The 19,399-nt window shown below is 53.6% G+C and overlaps 1 protein-coding gene across 10 annotated transcripts in view; it reads right to left on the bottom strand.

Moving 5' to 3' along the window:
• The window catches only part of GZF1 (GDNF inducible zinc finger protein 1), a 61,909-nt gene extending 43,102 nt beyond the window's left edge, over nucleotides 1–18,807 (bottom strand). For 3 of the 10 annotated variants that reach the window (XM_075147871.1, XM_075147870.1, XM_075147868.1), the window contains exon 1: nucleotides 17,867–18,582. In XM_075147871.1, coding sequence (XP_075003972.1) covers nucleotides 17,867–17,895 — 29 coding nt within the window. In that variant the 5' untranslated portion in view covers nucleotides 17,896–18,582. Of the gene's footprint in view, nucleotides 1–17,866; nucleotides 18,587–18,636 lie in introns of those variants that run through there. The other 7 variants (XR_012673284.1, XR_012673283.1, XR_012673280.1 and 4 more) reach the window with 6 other exon arrangements.
• Between the last annotated feature and the right edge of the window lie 592 nt (nucleotides 18,808–19,399).

Consider the following 19,399-nt stretch of genomic DNA (forward strand, 5'->3'; position numbering starts at 1 on the left):
CCTCCCGTTGCCTGCTGCAGGCAGTGTAATCCATCTTTTCCTTAGATTGGGGCTAACGAGGATAAGCAACGAGGAGAAAGAATGCAGTTGGCTTTTTAATAAAAATATTTTACCCACAGACATTGAGATGCTCCCAATTCCCCCGCCAAAGTATTAATATCCTGAGCACAATTTGGGGGGATTTTTTCACCTCCCTAAAGGCAAGAGCGTGCATTTGCCTCTGGCCCCTTGCAAGGGTTTCTCTGCAGATTCCCAGTGCAATGCACACCCTGCACACTGGTCTGTGCTGGTGTCCTCAGCCAGCGAGCCAAGAGAAGCAGCAGATACTGACCGAGAGGTGGAGTGTGGGGGGGAAACGAGGATGAGGAGGTGCAGAGGGGTCCAGCCTGCGGCAAGGCGCAGGAGAGGCGTCTTCCCAAAAGGGGTGCAGCAAGAAGAGAAGAGGCACCCCTCGCCCTTGCTGCCAGCCCTCGGGGTCCGGGTTGTTACCTATTTACGCCGAGGCACGCTTTCCGCCGGACACAAACACACGTTGGGCTTTAAACACATAGCAAGTCCCCCAAATGCCCGTCCCCTGCATGCCATAAGGCACCCCGCACCCGTGACCCCCTGCTCCCAGAGGTGCCCGCAGGGCCGTTCCCACTGACACATCCCGATGGGTTTCCTACCCGGACAGCCCTGGGAGGGTCCGGACAGGGTGTCCCCTTCCTCCCAGCACGTAATTCGGGCCCCCGCCCGCCTTTGTCTCTGCGCGGACCAGCCTTTACCACAGCCCCCCAAGGCACCCAGCTCGCTCTGCCATCTCGTTAACCAGACCTGCCCCGGTCGGGTTTGGGGCCGAAAGCGGCACGGCTGGAGAAGATGGGAGCTCCTTGGGAAGGCAGGCAAACCAGGGATGACCCCGTCCGGCTCTGCTGATGTAAGCCAAGAGCTCGTTGCCATGGTAACAGAGCGAGGACCACAACATGTATTTTTCCGGCGTGATCTCAGCAGCTCCCGGTTCATACCAGAGAGCCTGTTCTCACGGGGCTGTGGGACTGGGGGGGGTTTGCTTTGGCACCGAGAGGTTGCTTATGTGCTTCATGTGCTGCCAGTTCAGCCGTGGGGCACGGAGAGGGTTGCGCAGTCCCTCTAGATAAGGGAAGTCCTGGATAAGCGAGTCCCAGATAAGTGAGGAATATCCCAGCCAGCCTGCAAGGACAGGAGGGATGGCTCAGCCCAGCGCAAGTGCAGGGGCGGGGGGAAAGCACCTTGCAGGGATGCTTTCACCTCGTTTCCATGGAAAACGCTCACGGGGTCGGGATCCCGCAGAGCCCTAAATGAAGCAGTGGGGTGAGGACGACGGGGAAGCGACGGCGCAGGGATGGCAGGGCAGCGACGGGGCCCTTCTGCTCCCTGAAACCCCACGCTTGCAGGCTGGCCACCCCACGCACATGAGATTGCCACGAGTGACTTGAATTCGGAAACAGCAAAGCTGCAGCGTTCCTTCCTTCCAAGTTTGTGGCCGTAATAAACGTACGGGATGATTTACGCAAAGAAAGAAGCTGTGTGCCCCATCGGCCAAAGAGGAGTTCGCTTCGTGCCAGCAACGAGAGGCTCGGGCAGGACTGGGGCCGTTGCGTAGCACTGGCTCTCCCCAAATATGCGTGCTGGTGTTTTCAGCAAGCGGCTGCAGCTGGAACACCTGGAGACAGATGCTGGGGCCAACGCACGCACATTGATCCCACACAAGTAAAACTCATTCCTCTTCTCCCCCTTACTGGAGCTGCGGCTGTTTCACCCCGAGACAGATCGTCCTTCTTCACCTTTACGGTATTTTAATCAAGACCGAATGCCTTTTTAAAGCTAGGTGAGAGTTCAAACACACATTATTCTCGCTCAGCGCCAAAACTGCTGGGTGAAATTTATAGCCCGAGTTCCACAGGAGGTCAGTCCCGAATGCTACGAACTTCGAGACAAGGAAGATCATATCTGAGATTCAGGCTGCAGCGTTACGACGCATCCAGTGATTTGTGGTTTTGTACGTAAACGAGGGGGGTGTAGGAATCCGCACTGATGAGCCAAGATGGGAATTTGCCGAGGATAAATAAAGGAGTACTGTCTTACATTAAAAACCTCTCTTTTTCAGAAGACACGCAGATCGTATCATAAAGGGGTTATAATTTCAGCAGGCGAAATTTATCATCGCCTAGGAGGGAATTTGTGGTTTGGATGGGGCTCTGTTACCGACTTCGCTACTCGGGTAAAGTGGGAGGTCACCGGGAGCGGCGTTACACCGTCACCCCACGGCTTTGCTGTTCTTGGTGCCATCTGATAATAGTAAAACGTGATAAATAATAGTGATAAATAAATAAAACAAGCTTGAGAAATAGGGCAGGGAAGAGCTCCGAAGGAGGAGGACGGTGCCAGCACTGCACATGCCTACAACCACGAGCCGAACCGCGGGATGCTGCGTTTCCACCCCTGCCCTTTAGTCAAGTAGACCTTGGCGGTTTTAAATTCCGCCAATGCAAAAACGCAATTAAAAGAAAAGTCTTGCGTAGCTGATAGCGACTCCCCCACCCGCTAGAGCCACAGCGGATCAGAGGGGCCGAGACAGCGAGCGGCCCCAGCTCCACATCGGGTGCAGGGTCTGCAGCACCAGCGCAAAGGGGAGCAGCCACTTGCACCCAAGCCTGGGTGCTGCAGCGATGCTGGTAATAAAATAACTCTGATCGCATCTGTTTGGGAAAGTGACTCTGCCCTCTGTTTCTTTGCAAGATGGGAGTCATATTCTCTTTATTTTCTGAATTGCCTAATTTACAGCGCACCCGTGGTGCAACCTGCTTCCCCACCGGCGCAAACGCACCTCCCTAGGAATAATCCAGGAGTTACTATTCCTGCCTGCTGTAACGAACCCCCAGCTCTGGCTGTCCTATCCGCCTGTTGCAATATTGCTAGGCAGAGCTGCCTGATGAGGCTTTTCCAGCGTTTCACGATAATTTTCTAAAAACCGTGCCAAACCACCCAGAATGAGCTGTTTAAACAGAGACGTGAATCAGCTTCATCGGGAGGGGTTAACAAGGAGCCCAGCCCCAGCCCAGCACTTTCGCTTGGTCCCAAAGGGCAGCCTTAGGGGAGAAAAAAAGAATTTGAAGCTTTTGCTTTGGGGGTTGGGGGGGCTGACCCCCAGACCTCCTGTAGCCAGAGGTGTCTGGCTTGGAGACAGCCCCGATCTCAGTAGGAGCCCTTGTAGGGTCTCGGCAGTGGAAAAAAAGGGGTGCCGGCTCGTCGGGAAACCCCAAGAGGGCTGTGGGGACTGGCTAAGCTTTTAGGCACAGGTTCATTGTGTTTTGCCGCAGCCGAGGGCATGCATTTTTCCTTAAATCCTTCTGCACATCCAGTCTCTCATTCCCCAATCCTTTCCTTCCTGCAAAAACAGGGGGGGAGGGAATATTTCCCCAGTGAGGTCAGTGGAAAGGCTGCACTTGCCTCCAGCTGGGTTTGGATCAGGCCAGGGCGTGCAGGTGTCCGGGAGGGACGAGGTACCACAGCACGGCTGGGATTTTTCCTTTCGCATCCCAGCAGCGGTTTGCAAACACCCCCGCAACAGTCCTGTCCTCTCTGAGCCCGCACTCGGCCCCTCTCTGCCCCCCGGGCCGGGACCATCCCTTGTTCCTCCCCACCTTTCTCCTCCCGCTGCTCCTTTTGGGATAACAATTGCAGGATCCAGATGCTTATCTGCAGGGCTCTGCCCACCATCACCCCGCACTTCCAGCGGGATGCTCGCCTGTCCTCCGGCCGTGCCGTCCTTCACCGAAATCCATGTGGATGCTCAGAAAGCACCCACAGCTAGCACCTACAGATAGCCGGGCTCCTGGGAAAGATAAAAAGCCCAGGAAATACTGCAGGAGAGGGGACGCCCGAGACACCCACAAGATTTCTTATTATCTCGACCAAATTATAAACAGGAAAATTAGGCGAGTTGGCCATTATTTAACCAGATGGCAATGAAATCCCGTACCGGCTGCCGCTATGGTAGGGCACACACAGAGCTTTGACCTGTTGGTGAATCACCGAAATACGGGAAAACATTAAGCTTCGGAAAGGGGGAGCATCCCGCACCTCCGCGTGGTGCTGTCGGTTATGGCCCCGATCCCTGCGGCTCTGCTGGGAGCAGCCCCTGGGTTCCCCCTTCCCAAAGCCAGGATGGGCCATCTCTCTGTCCCGTGAATATCCCAGTCCTTCCGAGAAGATTAGCAAGCGATTTGGAAACGCTAACGGCATCGTGGCGTCTCTGGAGATGGAGACTGGAGCCCAATACATCTTACTTGTCGCTGTTGACATTTCTCGCCGGGTGCCAGCGGTCTCAGGATATAGCTGCATCAAAGCCCCAAAATACCCGTGACCTCAGCCCCCGGCCCCGTGAATCAGCCGTCCCCGCGGTAAGCGAATCAAGCAGCGGATGCCTATAAGACACATGTTTATCATAGCGCAGGGGAGGAGCCTGCCTATGGGGACGCAAATAAATAGTGCTGTAAAAGAGATAAAGTGCCTTTGTTTTAAACCCCCGAGTAAGCATTTTCTTCGCTGCTTTTGGCAGTTCAGTACAGGGGGCGAGGAAAAAAAATAGCCGGGGCCGGGTCCAGAGTCAAGGGGAGGTTTTCCTCCGGCTGAGACGCACCCCAGAGCCCAGCGCTTCTCCCTCCCCGGTGCAGAGCAGCGCCAGACAAGGGGCTATTCACTTTTTATTTACTTTATTTAGCTTTTTTTTGTTGTTTTTTGCTAAAGTGGTCACGTTTCAGCTCGGGCACCTAAACCCAGGCAGCCAGCACATCCCCTGGCACCAGCGCCCGGCTCCTGCCGCGCAGCGATAAGGAGGGAGGAATGCAGGCACCGAGGGGTGCGCGTCCTCCGGCCGGCTGGAGAACGGTCCGGGCGGGCTTTGCGCAGCCTTTCCAGCTCTTATCTTTATAGCCCACGTTACGAACAATCGCCACGTCCCCATCTTTTATTTATGAAGTTCTTATCCTGGAGGTTAATAATTATAAACAAGGCTGCCTTCAGCATCCACGGACAGGGAGGCCAGCTCGGGCGCACTCGATACCTGCACGCTCGCGTAGGGGTGCGAGGTGCTGTGCCGCGAGTATGAACAGCAGCTCAATTTAATAATTCAAAATAATAATAAAATAATAAATTCAAAAAAATAATCTAGTCTTGCTTATTAATTAAAAAAAAAAGTTGCAATATGCATTGTTCCAGCAATGGCAAGAAACCCCTTGTAACACCCTTCCTCCTCGCCCCGACGGTGCCCGTGGGGGGCAGCCCCGGGGGTCCCGGCCCCGAGCGTGGAGGCAGGACGGCTCGGGGCCAGCCAGCGCCCGAGCGATGACTGCAGAAAACTGCTGATGTTTTCCTGTATTGCGGGGTCCCTCCCTGCAGGAAATAATGCATTGTACTGCAGAGCGCCTCGCTTTCCTGCAAAATCCCGGCGGGGGGCCAGCCCTCGCCTCTGCCCTCCGCCGCTGACACCGCACCACCAGCGCCGGGCCGGAGGGGAAAAAGCGATTTCACTTGTCCGCAGAGGGGGGAAAAAGGCAGCGTGACCCTCGCTTTCCAAAGCGGCGCTACTGAGGAAACCCTCGGAGGTGGTTTAAAGCAGAGCTTGGCAGCTCCAGTAAATTAAGTCAGGCTTAAGGCCAGGGACCTGATCCCCAAACGCTGTCAACTCGTGCCTCAATTTGGGGCACACGGGGTTTTTTTTAATTCATTTACCTACCTCTGGCTGCAAGCAGTGCCCTTTTACTCATTTAACCCTTATGCGTTACAACAGCGGGGACCACAGCTAATTACTAATTGCTTTACCAGACTAACTAATACTGCAGATGGGGTCATTACCCACCTGCAAGCCACCATCAGATGGAGACGGCCACCACCACCCAGGTCCATCCCGGCTGCACGTCTCACCTCCCACGGGGCGAGGAGCTGGGCTGGACCGCGGGTTATCAGTCTCGTATGGAAATGCACTCGGAGCAAGTTAATTACGGACCCGATCCAAAGAGAAGTTCCTGCCCTAGCCGCAGACCTCTGGATGGGATCCGTTCTGTTTCGCCGACTACTACGGGAAGATTTACTGATGTTTTTCTGTGCCACCTCCTGCATCTGGAGGTCTTCTTCCCGCCCGATGCCCAGCGAGACGGCTTGGGAGCAGATTTAAGCACACCCGCTTGCTAGCTCACCGCTTAGTGCCAGCCCAGCCTGTTTCGGCAGCCCGGGCTCAGGACCTGGGCTTTATTCACACACAAGCCAACACCGACGCCGAGCAAAGGGCATCTCGTACCCGCATCCGCCCAGGAAGACCTGAGATCCCAGCAGGCCTTCAAACGAGGTGGGATGTGCTTCTGCCCAGAGTCAAAGCAAGAAAATAAAACCTTGCGTGACCTTTTCCCGGTGATTTTAGGCATTTCCCCCCCCCAAAGCGTGCTGATTTCCTAGCTGTTGGTTTGCCCCGGAGCAGAAGCTTGGCACGAGGTGCTCCAGCTCTAGGGATGCCCTTTTGCCGAGCCCTACATCAGTTTTGCAGCTGAGGGTGGCGGCGATGGGGAAGCAGCCCAGCTCACAAGCGATTACTCCTCCGTCCTATTTAAAATGTAAGGAAGCGCCTCAGGATCCCATCCCCGGCATCGCGAGCGGCACGGCAATAAGACGGATGCGGAGGTCTGACCTTTCGGCAGACAGCGATGCCGCGCGGGGCTCGGCAGCTCCTGCCTTCCTGCCATTGAAACGCCGAGCAGCCCCATTTCCGTGGGTAAATACGAGATGTAAGTGGTAAAAGAGTTAAATGAAGGAAAAAAAAAAACCAAAACGCAAAGGAAAGAAAACTTGGACCATCTTGAGCACATGGAAAATGAAAACCGTGTTGGAATTGCTCTATATATTCCACAAGGTTGCAGCTGCACTCCCAAGCTGCACCCAGGAGTGTAACTCAAAGTGTTCGTTTTCCATGGAAAAGGATTTATTTTGTTGGTTTTTCTTCCCCCCCCCAAACTGTGTCATCATTGCTAAGGTAAACAACAGCTTGTAACAGCACAAGGCTTTTGCTTCCCTCCTGTTTACATGGTTGTGTTTTTTTTTTTTAATCCATCTGCTCCACCGCAAGCTATGAAAACCGCTGTCCAAACACACCTCCCAGGAGCTCGAGGAGAGCCTGCGCGTGGTCATCCCGCTGGCTTTAAAAAATATAATTAAAAAACGTGGGTGAAAGGCAAATCTTTTTTCCCCCAGAATGGAAACTCTCCAGGACTTCTGTAATTACACCAGCTCTCAAAATGACGACGCACTCTTAATGCTCTGGTCCTGCACAAGGGACCCTGCGGTCCCCCTCTCGTTAGCGATCCCAGGCTCAACGAGCCCCGACGGCCTCTCTGAAGCTCAGCCAGAAGAGGGCACGTCTGCCTCGGCTGCAGGACAGGCATCCCAACCCGCTCGGGATGTACGGCACCGGCTCCGGCCACGCGTGGGTTTCTGTTAAAACCACTAAAGTGAAAAGTTTCCAGCCTGGCTGTTATTCCCGAAGAGGCGGCGGTGCGGGGAGATGCTCCCCCGGGTCTGGAAGGAAAGGGGCCAGCCCCTGCCCAGGGCAGGTGGGCTAGCATCGCCCGCTGCTTCAGGAGCCGCACGAGTCACGGCCCGGCTTCTGCTCGGAATTATGCCTTAGGATCACGCCAACAGCGTTTTGTAATCTTTTTTTTTTGCTTTTTTTTTTTTTAAAGCTGTCTTATTTGCTTTTGGGGTTTTAAGGATGGGGTAGGTTTCTGAGCATTTCTCCACAACCAAACAACTTTGGTTTTTTTTTAAAATGAAAGCTGAAGCATCACGCAATTCCAGGGCCTGAGATGCAAAGGAAATATCTACACATTTATTTACTTATTTTGGCCTGGGTGGGAACAGACTTTTATTTCCCACTTCGCAAAGTCTTTGCAGTTCATTACTTGCCGGCGGTTAAGCACAAGACTTCCCACGTGAGCGAATGCAGTCCGCAGGTAAATGACTGGTTTAGGGATTTCTAGGCATTTGAGAAGCGGGTCAGAGTGGGACCCGGCTCCGCATACTGCCGGGCTGGGAATGACCGGGAATTCCTTGCTCTGGGAGCTATAGCATCACATGTCCCGGGTGAGAAAATAGACCCAGCGGCAGCTTCTGCAGCCTCCAAGGCCCAAATCCCACGGGATGCGAGCTAGAAGCAGGGGGAGGAGCGAAGGGAACAGTTATTCCAATGCATTTGCTGAACTTGGGATCCAGATCTTTGGAGTTTCAACCCAGAGCCCTCCTGGCAATGAAGCGCCAGCCACTTCTCGCTACTTTAGGCACGACGTGCAGCTGAACCCTGTGCCTTGGAAAACAAAACCATCAAAAAACAGGGGCCAGCTCACATGGACAGGGCTTATCCTTGGCTTCCCCTTGACTTTCTGTTTATATATGGTGATATTATGAGGCTTATATTGAATAACATTAGCTAACGATAACTCACTTGTTTATACTGGATTCAGCTGGCTTTGATGACACTAGAAATAAAGCTCCAGCAATGCTTACCAGCTGGCTCCCGACACATCCGTAACTTCTACTGAGCTCCCCGCAAAGAGCCAGAGCAGCTTCTTGCAAAGAGGTGGGCACACGCGAAGCTCGACCGAAACCCAGGGGCACGCTCTGCAAAAGCACGGGGCCCCAGAAGGGCACGGGCTGGGGCTCCCAAAAGCCGTGCTTTCTCCCAGAATATAATTCTGGATTTGCAAAGAAATGGGAAAAAAAAAGAAAAGGAGGAAAAAAGAAAGAAATAGGAATAAAAAGCCCACGCTATTCCCAGTGAGAGGTACTGTGGAAGAGATGCCCAGAGCCGGCATCCACGCTCACAGCGGGGAAGCGGAAAGTGAGTTGGGCTAATCTTTCTTTCAGCTCCTCACGCTGCACGTCAGCTATAAATATCCAATTTCTTTTGCCTCTGAGTGACAAATTTCATTAGCATAAAGGAAAACAAGATTTTTCTTGGGGTTGCTCTCATGTCACTGGAAGGGCAAGTGCTGCTTTCGCTGCACCCCCACTCCCAGGGCAAACCAAGGGCACCTGCCCCCCCCCCGGGCAGTCTGCCTAGCCTCATCCTCCTCTTCCGAAGACGAGCATTTGCTGGGTATAACTAAAGAAATGCCTCAAAAAGAGCCTAGTTCTGGAAGACACAAACTGCAAAGCTCTCGGCGAGAGCAGTCCAGCTCAGCTCCTTCTGCATGGGGTCCCCGGGGGGATGACCTCAACGTTTTCATGTGCTGCAAGATACTTTTCTGCCAAGCTTCTTAAAAACAAAAAAAACCACCCACATTTGAGCTGTAGGCTCATCTTGCTTCTTAACACACCCCCTGATGGGACCTCTCCTTGGCAGCAGATGGGGAGAGGGGCTGGGGCGACCGCGTCCCGTAGCAGGGGGCTGTCAGCCTCCTTGCGCTGCTGGGAGCGGATCAGCAGCTCCCCAGTTTGTAACCCCCCCTTTTTCTATGGGATCACTCTTCCCCCCACCCCAACCGTGCCGGCAGCACATCGCAGCCTCCTCAGTCAGCAGCAAGCCTGACTATTCTCATTGCACCTCAAATTTCCTCCAAAGCAATCGTTAACACAGCACAGAGGTGGTTGGACATCGGGATGCTCTGACCCTTTGTCCCTTGATGCCTGCCTGCATCCGTGCTGTTGTTCTCGGGGCTCTCCTGCCAGCTCGGCAGCCCGAAAAAGCAAACAAAAGCGAAATGCACACAAAAATACTTCTTGGAGATGCCTGGAAAAGGTGCACAGCGAGGGCAGAGCGGAGCTGCAGCATCACGGAGGAGGTACCAAGGGCGGCAGCGCTGCCTGGCTGCTGGGGACCTTAATTTGGGAGCAGTCTTCCCAAAACCACACACACTATGGGCACACATTCGTTAACCATCGCCACGGCGAGGCATCTCCCCCCGCGCGGCCGGGATGCTGCTGCCTCCATTTCTACGGCAGCGGCCAGAGTTAGCTCAAACCCCAGCCCACGCGGGGCCGCCCCGGAGGGTCCCCCAAAAGGGGCAGCGCACGCAAACGACCCGAGATCCAGTCTATGCCATGCACATTTTATCTTTCTGGGGATGAAAGATGCACACAAGACCGATTTGCTTGCAGAAATACTGTTAGCAGAACAATAAGACCACTTTCGAAAGCAAAGAATGAATTATCCTTCTTCCACCACTGCAGGTTGAATTTCATGACCTTGTCGCGCCACATCCCGTGATCAATCCCTGGTCATTTGGGCTGTGTTAGTTTTTTAACCCGCTCTCCAAGCTATAAAGAAGGGAGGTAGAAGCAAACGCATCCCACACCACCCGACCGAGCCCCGACTGCCGCTCCTGCGAGTCGGGGAGGGTCCGGGGGAGCTGCTCATCCCTTCGGAGGATTTCCACCCTCCCTTTCCTTCCAGGAATTGCTGCCCAGGCAGGGCAACACCCATCCCTTCCCCACGCCTCCCCTTTGTTTACAACCCTGCCTTTTCCTTCACATTTCCCCCCAGCAGGTTTCGGCTGCCTCCGAACCCATCTCCTTCACATGAGCGAGTGCATCAGCGGGAGGTAACGGGGGAGAGGAAAAGCAATTCAATGCAGCTGGGCTGGGACAGCAAAAAAAAAAAAGAAGAAAAAGAAGAAACCAGCCAGCTGGGTGTGTTGGAGATGGAGGTGGAGGGATGGTGCGGCCAGCGCCCGCCGCACTGAGTCACAGCGGTCCCTCCTGGGCCCAGGGGGTGTGGGAATTAAATCACGCTTAGCTCAGCAGCAAGGAGTTGGTGTTTAGGTTGCAGAGCCAGAGCAAGCCAACCCCCATTTAAGCCAGTTTGTGCCCCCTGAATTCTTTCCCATCCATGCATGGGGCTGCCAGGCGGCAAACCTCAGCCAGGAAATTTGGGGAGAAAAAAGCCACGAACGCAGAAACCCTAACAGGAGGGCGAGGGAAAGCAGGCAGGAAATTGTGCGTTACGAGTAAACAGTCTATGAAGGGAGGAAATTAATATTTAATAAAAAAAGCCCACCGCTCCCGTGGCTCTGCTCCAGGAAGGAAGCCGCAGACATTTGGAGCCACCTTCATTTATGCGTGTGCGTGACTGTCCTAAACATCGACGAGAGCCCCCGAAACCTCCACCCGGGACCCCACCGCCCTTTCCGGACCTGACGGTCCCCACTGGTGGGGTCACGTTTGGTGGAGGCTGGATCTGCGAGCGCGATGGTGCTTCCTTCGGGATTCCCCCTCTGGCACCAAGGGAGGAGGACACGGAGTACGGCGACCACCTCGGACCCCCCTGCTCCCGGTTTTACGGGCAAACAGGGCACTGTGCTGGTGGCACGCTATGGTCCTCGCTCGGCCACGGCTCTGCACGTCCTCGAGGTGGTGAGGACAGCCAGCCCTGCGACACGTGCTCCACTTCGTTCATCTCCTTCGCAGCCCTAACGGAGACCAGTTTCTTTCCCTTCCTATTGCAAGAGCAAAACTAAAGGCTGAAGCTAACGGCATCTTCAAGACTCCTCTGCGTTGCCTGCCACCCAAGCTTGCCTCTAGGTCAGAGATGTTTCCCACAGCTTGACATTCCTACGTAATAAGGACAACCTTTTTTCCGTGGGAAAGAAACCTTATGAGCCATAAATACAGAGGGGAAACAAGTCCTCGCAGATCACCTGAAAGAGAAATGGTGCAATCCTTTCTTTCCGCGTCAATTCAATATTTAGACAGGCAGCGACTCGCTCGCCCGCCCACGGCCACCCTCCTGCTCAGGCTGGTTTCCCAGGGCTCGCTGCGGCCGCCCGGCAAGCCCGGCTCTGGATGGTCACTGCTGGACGTCCACCAGCACAGGAGAGGTGTCAAATCCGCGCTGGAAAAAGCCATTTGCGATGAAATATGTCATTATAGTCTCGCAAGAACGAGAGCCGATTGGGATAGCGCTTACCCACTGGGGTTTTAGGGAGGGTTATTGGAGAAGATGCTGCCCCATGTCCATACACCCCACTCCCTGCGGGAACGCAGCCGGCATCGGCTGCTGGAGGTCCCGGTCAATGTGCGTTATTCATCTTTATAGCACTTTGGAGGCTGCAGTGAATTCAAGTACCTGTGCTGCGTTTGCAGGCAGGAACAGGAGGTGCAGCGAAGCTGTGGGTGCACAGAAAGCTCCTTGTTAGACCGCAGGATGGTTAGCAACTCGGGTACGCCCCTGCTTTTCTCTTCTCCTCCCATACTCGTACAATATTTCCCTTATGCAATATTTTCCTCAATATACTGGAGAATAACTGCTTTGAAAGTAGCATCTGTTTATGCGAAAAACCTCAGCTTTGAGCCTCTGGTCTTAAGTTTTGCTGAAGTTTTACAATTTCAAGGGAGGGGAAAAAAAAAGCAGCAAAAACTTCAGGAAAAAAAAAAAACTTCAGTGAAACCATTTCTCCCCACACCCAGCTCTGAGGCACTTGGAGACCAAATCACGGGAGCCCCCAGCGTTTTCTAAGCAAAGCAATGCTTTGTCTCTTATTTTGAAACGCAACATAACGCTGCCGAAGCATCGTAGCTATCAAACACCACGACCTCGCACGGCTGCGGTTGTTCAGTCCACGCAGGAGGAGCTGGGTGGGGTGAAGCAGCTGCAGAAAAGCGAAAATGTTGGCCAAAATTAGGGCTAGCAACGGCACCTCCGTGGAGGGAGCAGGGATGCTCAGCCTGCGGTCCTGCCCTCGGGCTCTGCGTGAGCCAGGAACCACGGCCACGCTTATCTCGCTTCTGCTTAGGGTGCTCTGTGGGTTTAGGGTGGGGTTTTTTTTAATTTTTTTACTTTTTTTTTTAATCTGTCAGGCCCAGTGTTGCACAAGGGCTGCTGCAGGCTCTGAAGAGTGGGCACACATCTGAATTTCCAGTATCCATATCAGTACTTCACAGTCCTTGCTATGAGTATTTAATAACCTTTATTCATTTGCACTGGGGGATAAAAGTGCAGTTACCAGATGGAATGAGCTAAAATGGAAATCCCTTCCAGCATTTACTATTGACAGGGGAGAATCCCAAGCTATGCAAAAAAAAAAAAAGGCATCAGAGTATGCTAAAAATGTTTTCTCACCATATTTTGCCCTTGCAGCCAGCTCCCCGCAAAGAACAGGCACACAACTTTGGGAAAAAAATGTGCAAAACTTCCCCATGCTTTTGCAATTAGCAATTATCTTTCACCAGCATGTATTTGAGGGCCAGTAACTGCAGGAGCAGATGAAATGACCCAGTTTTCCTTTTCTTAGGCAACCCCTGGTCGGGAAGGCGGATTGCAATTCCCCCGGCCGCATTGCTCCAGCCACCGCTCCAGGAACATCCTTGAGGAGGCCGGGGAGCACAACCCCCCCGCATTGCCAAACCATCTAACAGCTCGCCCAGCAAAGCAGACGACCGGGATATATGATGAGATTCAGGAATAACAGGGCATTCGGCAGAGCTGAAGCATTTTTTTGCTGCAGCAGCACCCAGGTGCAGGCTCTTACTCTGCCACTGCCACAAAAAATGCTTCAGGTCATCAGCAGGCAAATTACCACTCCGACTTCTCCCAGCTCAACATCCCAGACCAAGCTTAACAGGATGGCTTGGATCCTTTGGCCGTAGAAATCCCACGGTTTATTTTTGCGGCCAGAGGGTGTGTGCATTAGCCAGGTGTCCTGGTGGGATTCCAACATTAATAATCCCTAAATCTCCCTCTGAAATTAAAAAGAGGGGTTGTTGTTTTTTTTAATTTTTGTTTGTCCTCTTCTCCACCTTCCCCAGGAGTACAGCGTAACTCCCCCAGAAGCATTTGTTGTATAACACTGCTCACCCTACCAGCACGTCGGTGGGAGGAGAGGTCCCTCCGCATGCAAGCGCTAAGGGACAGCATCTCATTTAATGCTCTTGTTTTCTTAAATGCGCTCCATCTGCGAGGAGGACATGGCGAGAGGTTATTACGACACCGCATTTCATACGCCCCATCGATACGCCGCCCCAGACCACCCGATACAAACTAGTCAGCAGTTTCAGCACTTGCAAGGCACCGAGCTTGCGGACACGAGGGAAAAAAAAAAAAAAAAGAAAAAAATCACCGTAACAACAAGTTAAGAGGCAAAACATCCCTTGGTGTTAGTTACTGGGGACTCTGCCCTTCGTCCCACGAGGTGTTTCCTTGCAAGGAGGCTGCTGCTCCCCGGGGGCAGGTCCCCAGCCCCAGGAGGCTGCCCAGGGACGAATGCCGCTGATGTCCTCTTCCCCCGAGCATCTGGGGAGCCTTTCCTTTCGCACAGACTTGTGTGTAAACAAATCTGTGCCCATAACGAGCTCGGGCAGCTTTCTTATGGCTTTCAGAGTTATAACTTTGTAGTTTTCTTAGAGCCCCTGCTGCTGCTACCAGGTCCTTTCTACAAGAGCCTAATATTCCAGCTATGGTCCAGCCCTTCCACTTGCAGGAAAAAGAGCCTGGGAAGAGTCCCCCCTATAGAATCTAAACCAATTAAAAATCCTTGCACACTCTTTTCTCCCCAAGGCTCAACGTTTTTAGGTCAATCCCCTGGTATTCCATGTTTTGAACATGGAATGTTCTTGAACATGTGCTTGAACACCTCTAGCAGACGGACAGACGTGGCCAAAGCCCGCAGAGAGCAGAGCTCGGACCCCGAGGGCCGGCAGCCCTGCATGCGTCCCCCCGGCCACGACAGCGGGGTGGCTGGCAGCCCGCCGGGGACAGCGGCCAGACCCCTCTGTTTACTCAGCCCCTTCCTCAGTCTGCAGCACAAGTTGCTTTTGGAGACTGGGAACGCTTAACATTACCTTTTTTTTTTTAATAGCTATTGTTACCATCGTTGCACAACATGATTTATTAGTCAGCCAGAGATTATCAGTGCCCGTGTTAATTTGGAGAGGAAGAAAGAGAGACGATGTTTGGCGTATCTGGGTGTAAGCGCGCAGGGGCGAGGTGGGCTGGCGCCGCTGAGGTCTGACCACCGCGGAGGGGACAAAAACCAGACCAGCGTGGGACCACCGCGAGCTGGAGCTGTCCCGTGGGAGAGGACGGGCAACGGAGGCGAGCATACACCAGCCCGCGAGCAGATGCGCTTTGGTTAGTCCCGCTGCCGAGCGCGTCGCTGCCGGCAGGGTTAGACAGGTTAAGGCAGAGCACAAAAATCGCTCCCAGGAGCCCAGCACCAGTAGCATAGCTCAGCCTCCCTCTGCCAGGCACCTTCTGGCCCCCAGCACCCCGCCCGGGGAGGCTATCAGCCCAAAGGCAGGGGCCACTGTCCTTACTTGACCTCCAGCAGCATGTTACCCATTATCGTTAGAGCTGCTAATAACACCCTGCATCAGCTCCCTCCCGCCTGGCAGAGACCCCTCAGAGCACCTGCAAACATCTCGCCCAAGCAAGCCAGGAGAGGGACAGCCAAGACCCAGGGATCCCACCAGAGAAGCACAGGGATAACAGGGAACCTCAGCTGGTGCCACCAGCAACTCGCAGCACGAAGCTGCTGTCTCAGCACCGATGGCTGTTGCTATTTCGCCCAGAGATGTCCTGCTAACAGAGGTGCTGCCACCATCTCCTGGTCTTATGCTGCCAGCTCAGCATCTCATGCTCTGACCAGACCTGGCAGCCCCCCCCCCCCCACTGGAGGATGCTCAAAGGATTTCAGGTGCAGAGAAGCAGGACCAGGGCATAGCCAGGAGGAGCACCCATCCACGCTGCCCAAGGTCTGCACACAAGATAAGGGCAAGAACAGCTTGGGTTTTATCTGCAAAAGATACGACACAGCTTGATTTGATAATGAGGTTGTTTTGAACATTGGGTACCTACACAGCTGAGCAGCTCTGCTGAAAACAGCTCAGAAATAGGTGGAAAATCCACTTTTGGCCATTGCTGCTGAAAAGCAGGAGGCATTCAAAGTCCACCTGGGATTGGGAGCCCACGCTGATCACCTCTGCCAACCCCGGGAGAGCCACAAACCACATGGCCAGCCAGGGAACAGAGCATCGCATGGGGAGAAACCCCCTGCGTGGGCACAAGCAGCAGGCAGGGCTGGCCCGGGTACCGCCTCCAGCTCAGCAGCACAGAGCCCCCATCGCATCTACTCTCAGGAAGGCTAAAAAAAACCCCACCCAACCTCCTCCCAGCCTGAAAGTTGCTTCAATGTTGGAGAAACATTGACAACAGCAAGAAACTGCGGAAGCTGATAAAGCTGCGGGGAGGGTCCTTAAACTTCACACTGCCAGGGTTGAAAAAAGCCCATAAACCTGGGCTGCCATGCAAAGAGCAGATCTCTCCCCTTCCTCTAGGAAAAAAAAGGGAGGCACAAAGAGAGATAGAGGCTGTGCTGATGCTCAGAAGCGAGGGGGTGTTTGGGTGGGGACGGCTCCTTCCTCTCCTCACTCGCTATTTCCTTCCATCCAGGCGGGTATTCACTTACTCCATCAAAAACATCACCTCTGCTGGACACTTACACTGGGATTTAATATGAATTTTCCAAGCACGGGGTAAGAGGGCCAAAGGATAACACTCTCCGTACGAGCTGGTTTTGAATGCTGTAGCAGCTGGAGAGCAAAACACGCCCCAAGCAGAGAGAGGAGCCCACCCTCGGCCCCAAGCCCCCCTCCTCAATGCTTTGAGTCACCAAGTAACAGCCCTTCCACTCATTAATCACACAGCATCTGTTGGGCCAGTTGTACTTAATTAACGAATAACAAGGTTTTCAGACCATTAAAGGGCACAACAAGCTTTGGGTGCTGGGACAGGGGAGTTCACATCTGTGCTTGTTTCACCGCGATTAAACAGAAACAGCGTATTGAGGAAACCCCCACATAATAAGTTAAGCACCACATTGCCATGTAGATACTAGAAGCCTTTGTATTGCATGTGAATCCTGCCAGTTTGTTCCAGTTTTGCCCTGGCTTATTCTGCTAACGGGTTTGTTAGAGGAGATTTATTCCAAGATTTAAAAAAAAAAAAAATATTTTTTATCCTTTAGCAAGATGACTTTGTTATTTTCTGCAGTAGAAAACCATACGAAGTTCCTCGCAATATCCAGAAATCAAATCAAGCAGTCAGGAACCACCACCAGGGTCCCGTGCTTTTATTTACCACGCCGTCCTTTCCGCAGACCATTAACGCTGTTTCTGGGAAGAGGGAGTTGCCTGGTCTTTTTGCAAGTAAATAAAAGGCAAATGTTGCATGAACATTTTGACCTGCGTTTTGCCAACACGTTGCATAAATACGCTGAAGCATGATGCAAACACCACACTGATTTTTGCTGTACAGCTGGGAGCCCATAAAAATACATGGTTGGGGCCCCGTTTCCCCCGCGCTTTCCCAAAGAGCACGTTCTCCAAGAGAACAACCCAAAATACCAACAGCATCATTTAACCAGCAACAGGCAACTCGTTTTCCTGTGGCCCCCAACAAAGAAACAGCGCAACCCATCACCCTCACCAAAGGCAAACCCACCGGGGAAAGGGCCAGATCACTTCAGCTCCCTCCTCCTTGGGAGAGGGTGGCCCTGGGTTTGGGCTCTCCCAAGACAAACCCATGCAGCCCTCGGTAGGTCACCGTGCGCCAGCCGGAGCCTTGCCCGTTGCCTTAAGGCAGCGGTCGGTCTCATAACCAAGATGAGGAGCCCGACAGCTCAACACCTCCAAAGCCAGAGCGGTCCAGGATGCACCATAGCTCAGTCCTGCGGCAATCTCCACCAAAACAGCTTCTTGGGAATTACCACCCAGCAGCTACAGCACCACCAGAGCCGAGACAAAAACACCTCTAAGAAGCTTCACCAGGCCGTTTAACAACGCACAGTACAGCCATTTCATCCCCTACCTGCTGTAGCAAAGTCCGCAGATGCTCATCTGGAGTCCGTAGGACCAACACACCTTGAATTTGGAGCAATATTTGATGCACAGCACAGAGAAGGTCCTCACAGCCCAAGCTCTCAGAAGAAGTGTGCTGGGGGAGCAGCCGAGTGAAATAGCTGCAGCTGGACAAACCTGATGCTCATCAAGCCCTAACGAGCACGGCCCCGATCCCCCTCACCTGGGGAAGGGGGCTCCACCCAGGTGCAGCAACCCAAGAGAACCCAAGGGGCTGGTGCCTGCCGTGCCTGCGTGGTGGCAGGGCGGTGGGTGGTTTGGGCGGCACAGATACCCAGCTTCACCCTCGGACGCTTCCTCAGGGTTTGCGGTCAGCTCTGCCCAAAAGGAGCGACTTAAAGACGTCCCTGATGGCGCCCGGCTGAGAGCTGCTGCCAGCAAAGGGCTCCCTGCAGACCCAGCCTGTCGCAGGGCTCGGGGGGAGGCAATTATCTCAGCCCTTAGCAAACCTGGCTCCTCAGCCGAACCCGGCAAAATCAAGCCCTGCGGAGCGTATCCCAAGTTAGGGAGTTATTTTCTCCGTGCCAGCAGAGGCAGCTAGGTGTCCCCCAGCCGCGCGGGGTGGGAAGCACGCTCCTGCGGCGTGAAGACTGCGGGTTCATCCGGAGGGGCAGCAAAGCAAGTGTTTAACTGTTAGGGGCATGCCGAAATGGAAGCGGCAGCCCCCCCAAAACCCCTCCGGAGAGCACCGGGACGGGGTTTGAAGCGCTGTGTTCGTACCGGTGCTGCTGCGCTCTCCTTGCTGGCCCCTATCCCACGCGCTTCGCATCCCCGCTTGCCCCGGCTGGTTCAAGCAGGGCCATCCCAAACGCTTAGCCACAGGCTAGCGGTGCGGGGAAAGGTGCTGCGGGTGGGAGGAGGAGGAGGATGCTCGATAAGAGCAATCGTTTTCGTCCCCCTGGGAGAGTCGTGCTGCAGAAAGCAAACAGTGATACGTTGGGGCAAGGAGAAGGGGAAGATAGAGATTGTGGGCTGTGATAGTTCTGGTCGCTAAATGGGAATTAAAAGAAAATCTTTATCTGTGGAGTGCAGAGCCTGGGGAGATGGAGATAACGCAGCTCCATTGCGCTGCAGCCTGTGATACCAGCCGAGCCGCCGGGCTTTCATGCCTTTCTTTTAATTGCCCCCTTCCTGCTAAATTTAATTGGAAAATAAACAAGCAGAAGCCTTTGGAAGTAGAATCAGAAGCCGAGGATGTCGGCCCGGAGAGATTAATTACATTGACCCACCCTAATGATGTCCGCTCCTTCCAGGGACTGATACAGCCCCGGGTTTCACGGGTGGCTGAAGGTGTGACTGTAACCACATCCCCGACATCTCGGTTCTTTCTTTAAATATTGAGTAATTACCCCTTCAGCTAAGGCTCAGGGAGTCCCACAGAAGAGAAACGAAAGCCTGCGAGGCTGCGGAGCCAAGGTAGAAACTCCTTTACAATAAAAACGGAAGAGCGCACAATTTTATTGTGAATTATTGCTTATGGTAT

The sequence above is a fragment of the Calonectris borealis genome, chromosome 3 (genome assembly GCF_964195595.1).
Source record: "Calonectris borealis chromosome 3, bCalBor7.hap1.2, whole genome shotgun sequence".
NCBI classification, from domain to species: Eukaryota; Metazoa; Chordata; class Aves; order Procellariiformes; family Procellariidae; genus Calonectris; species Calonectris borealis.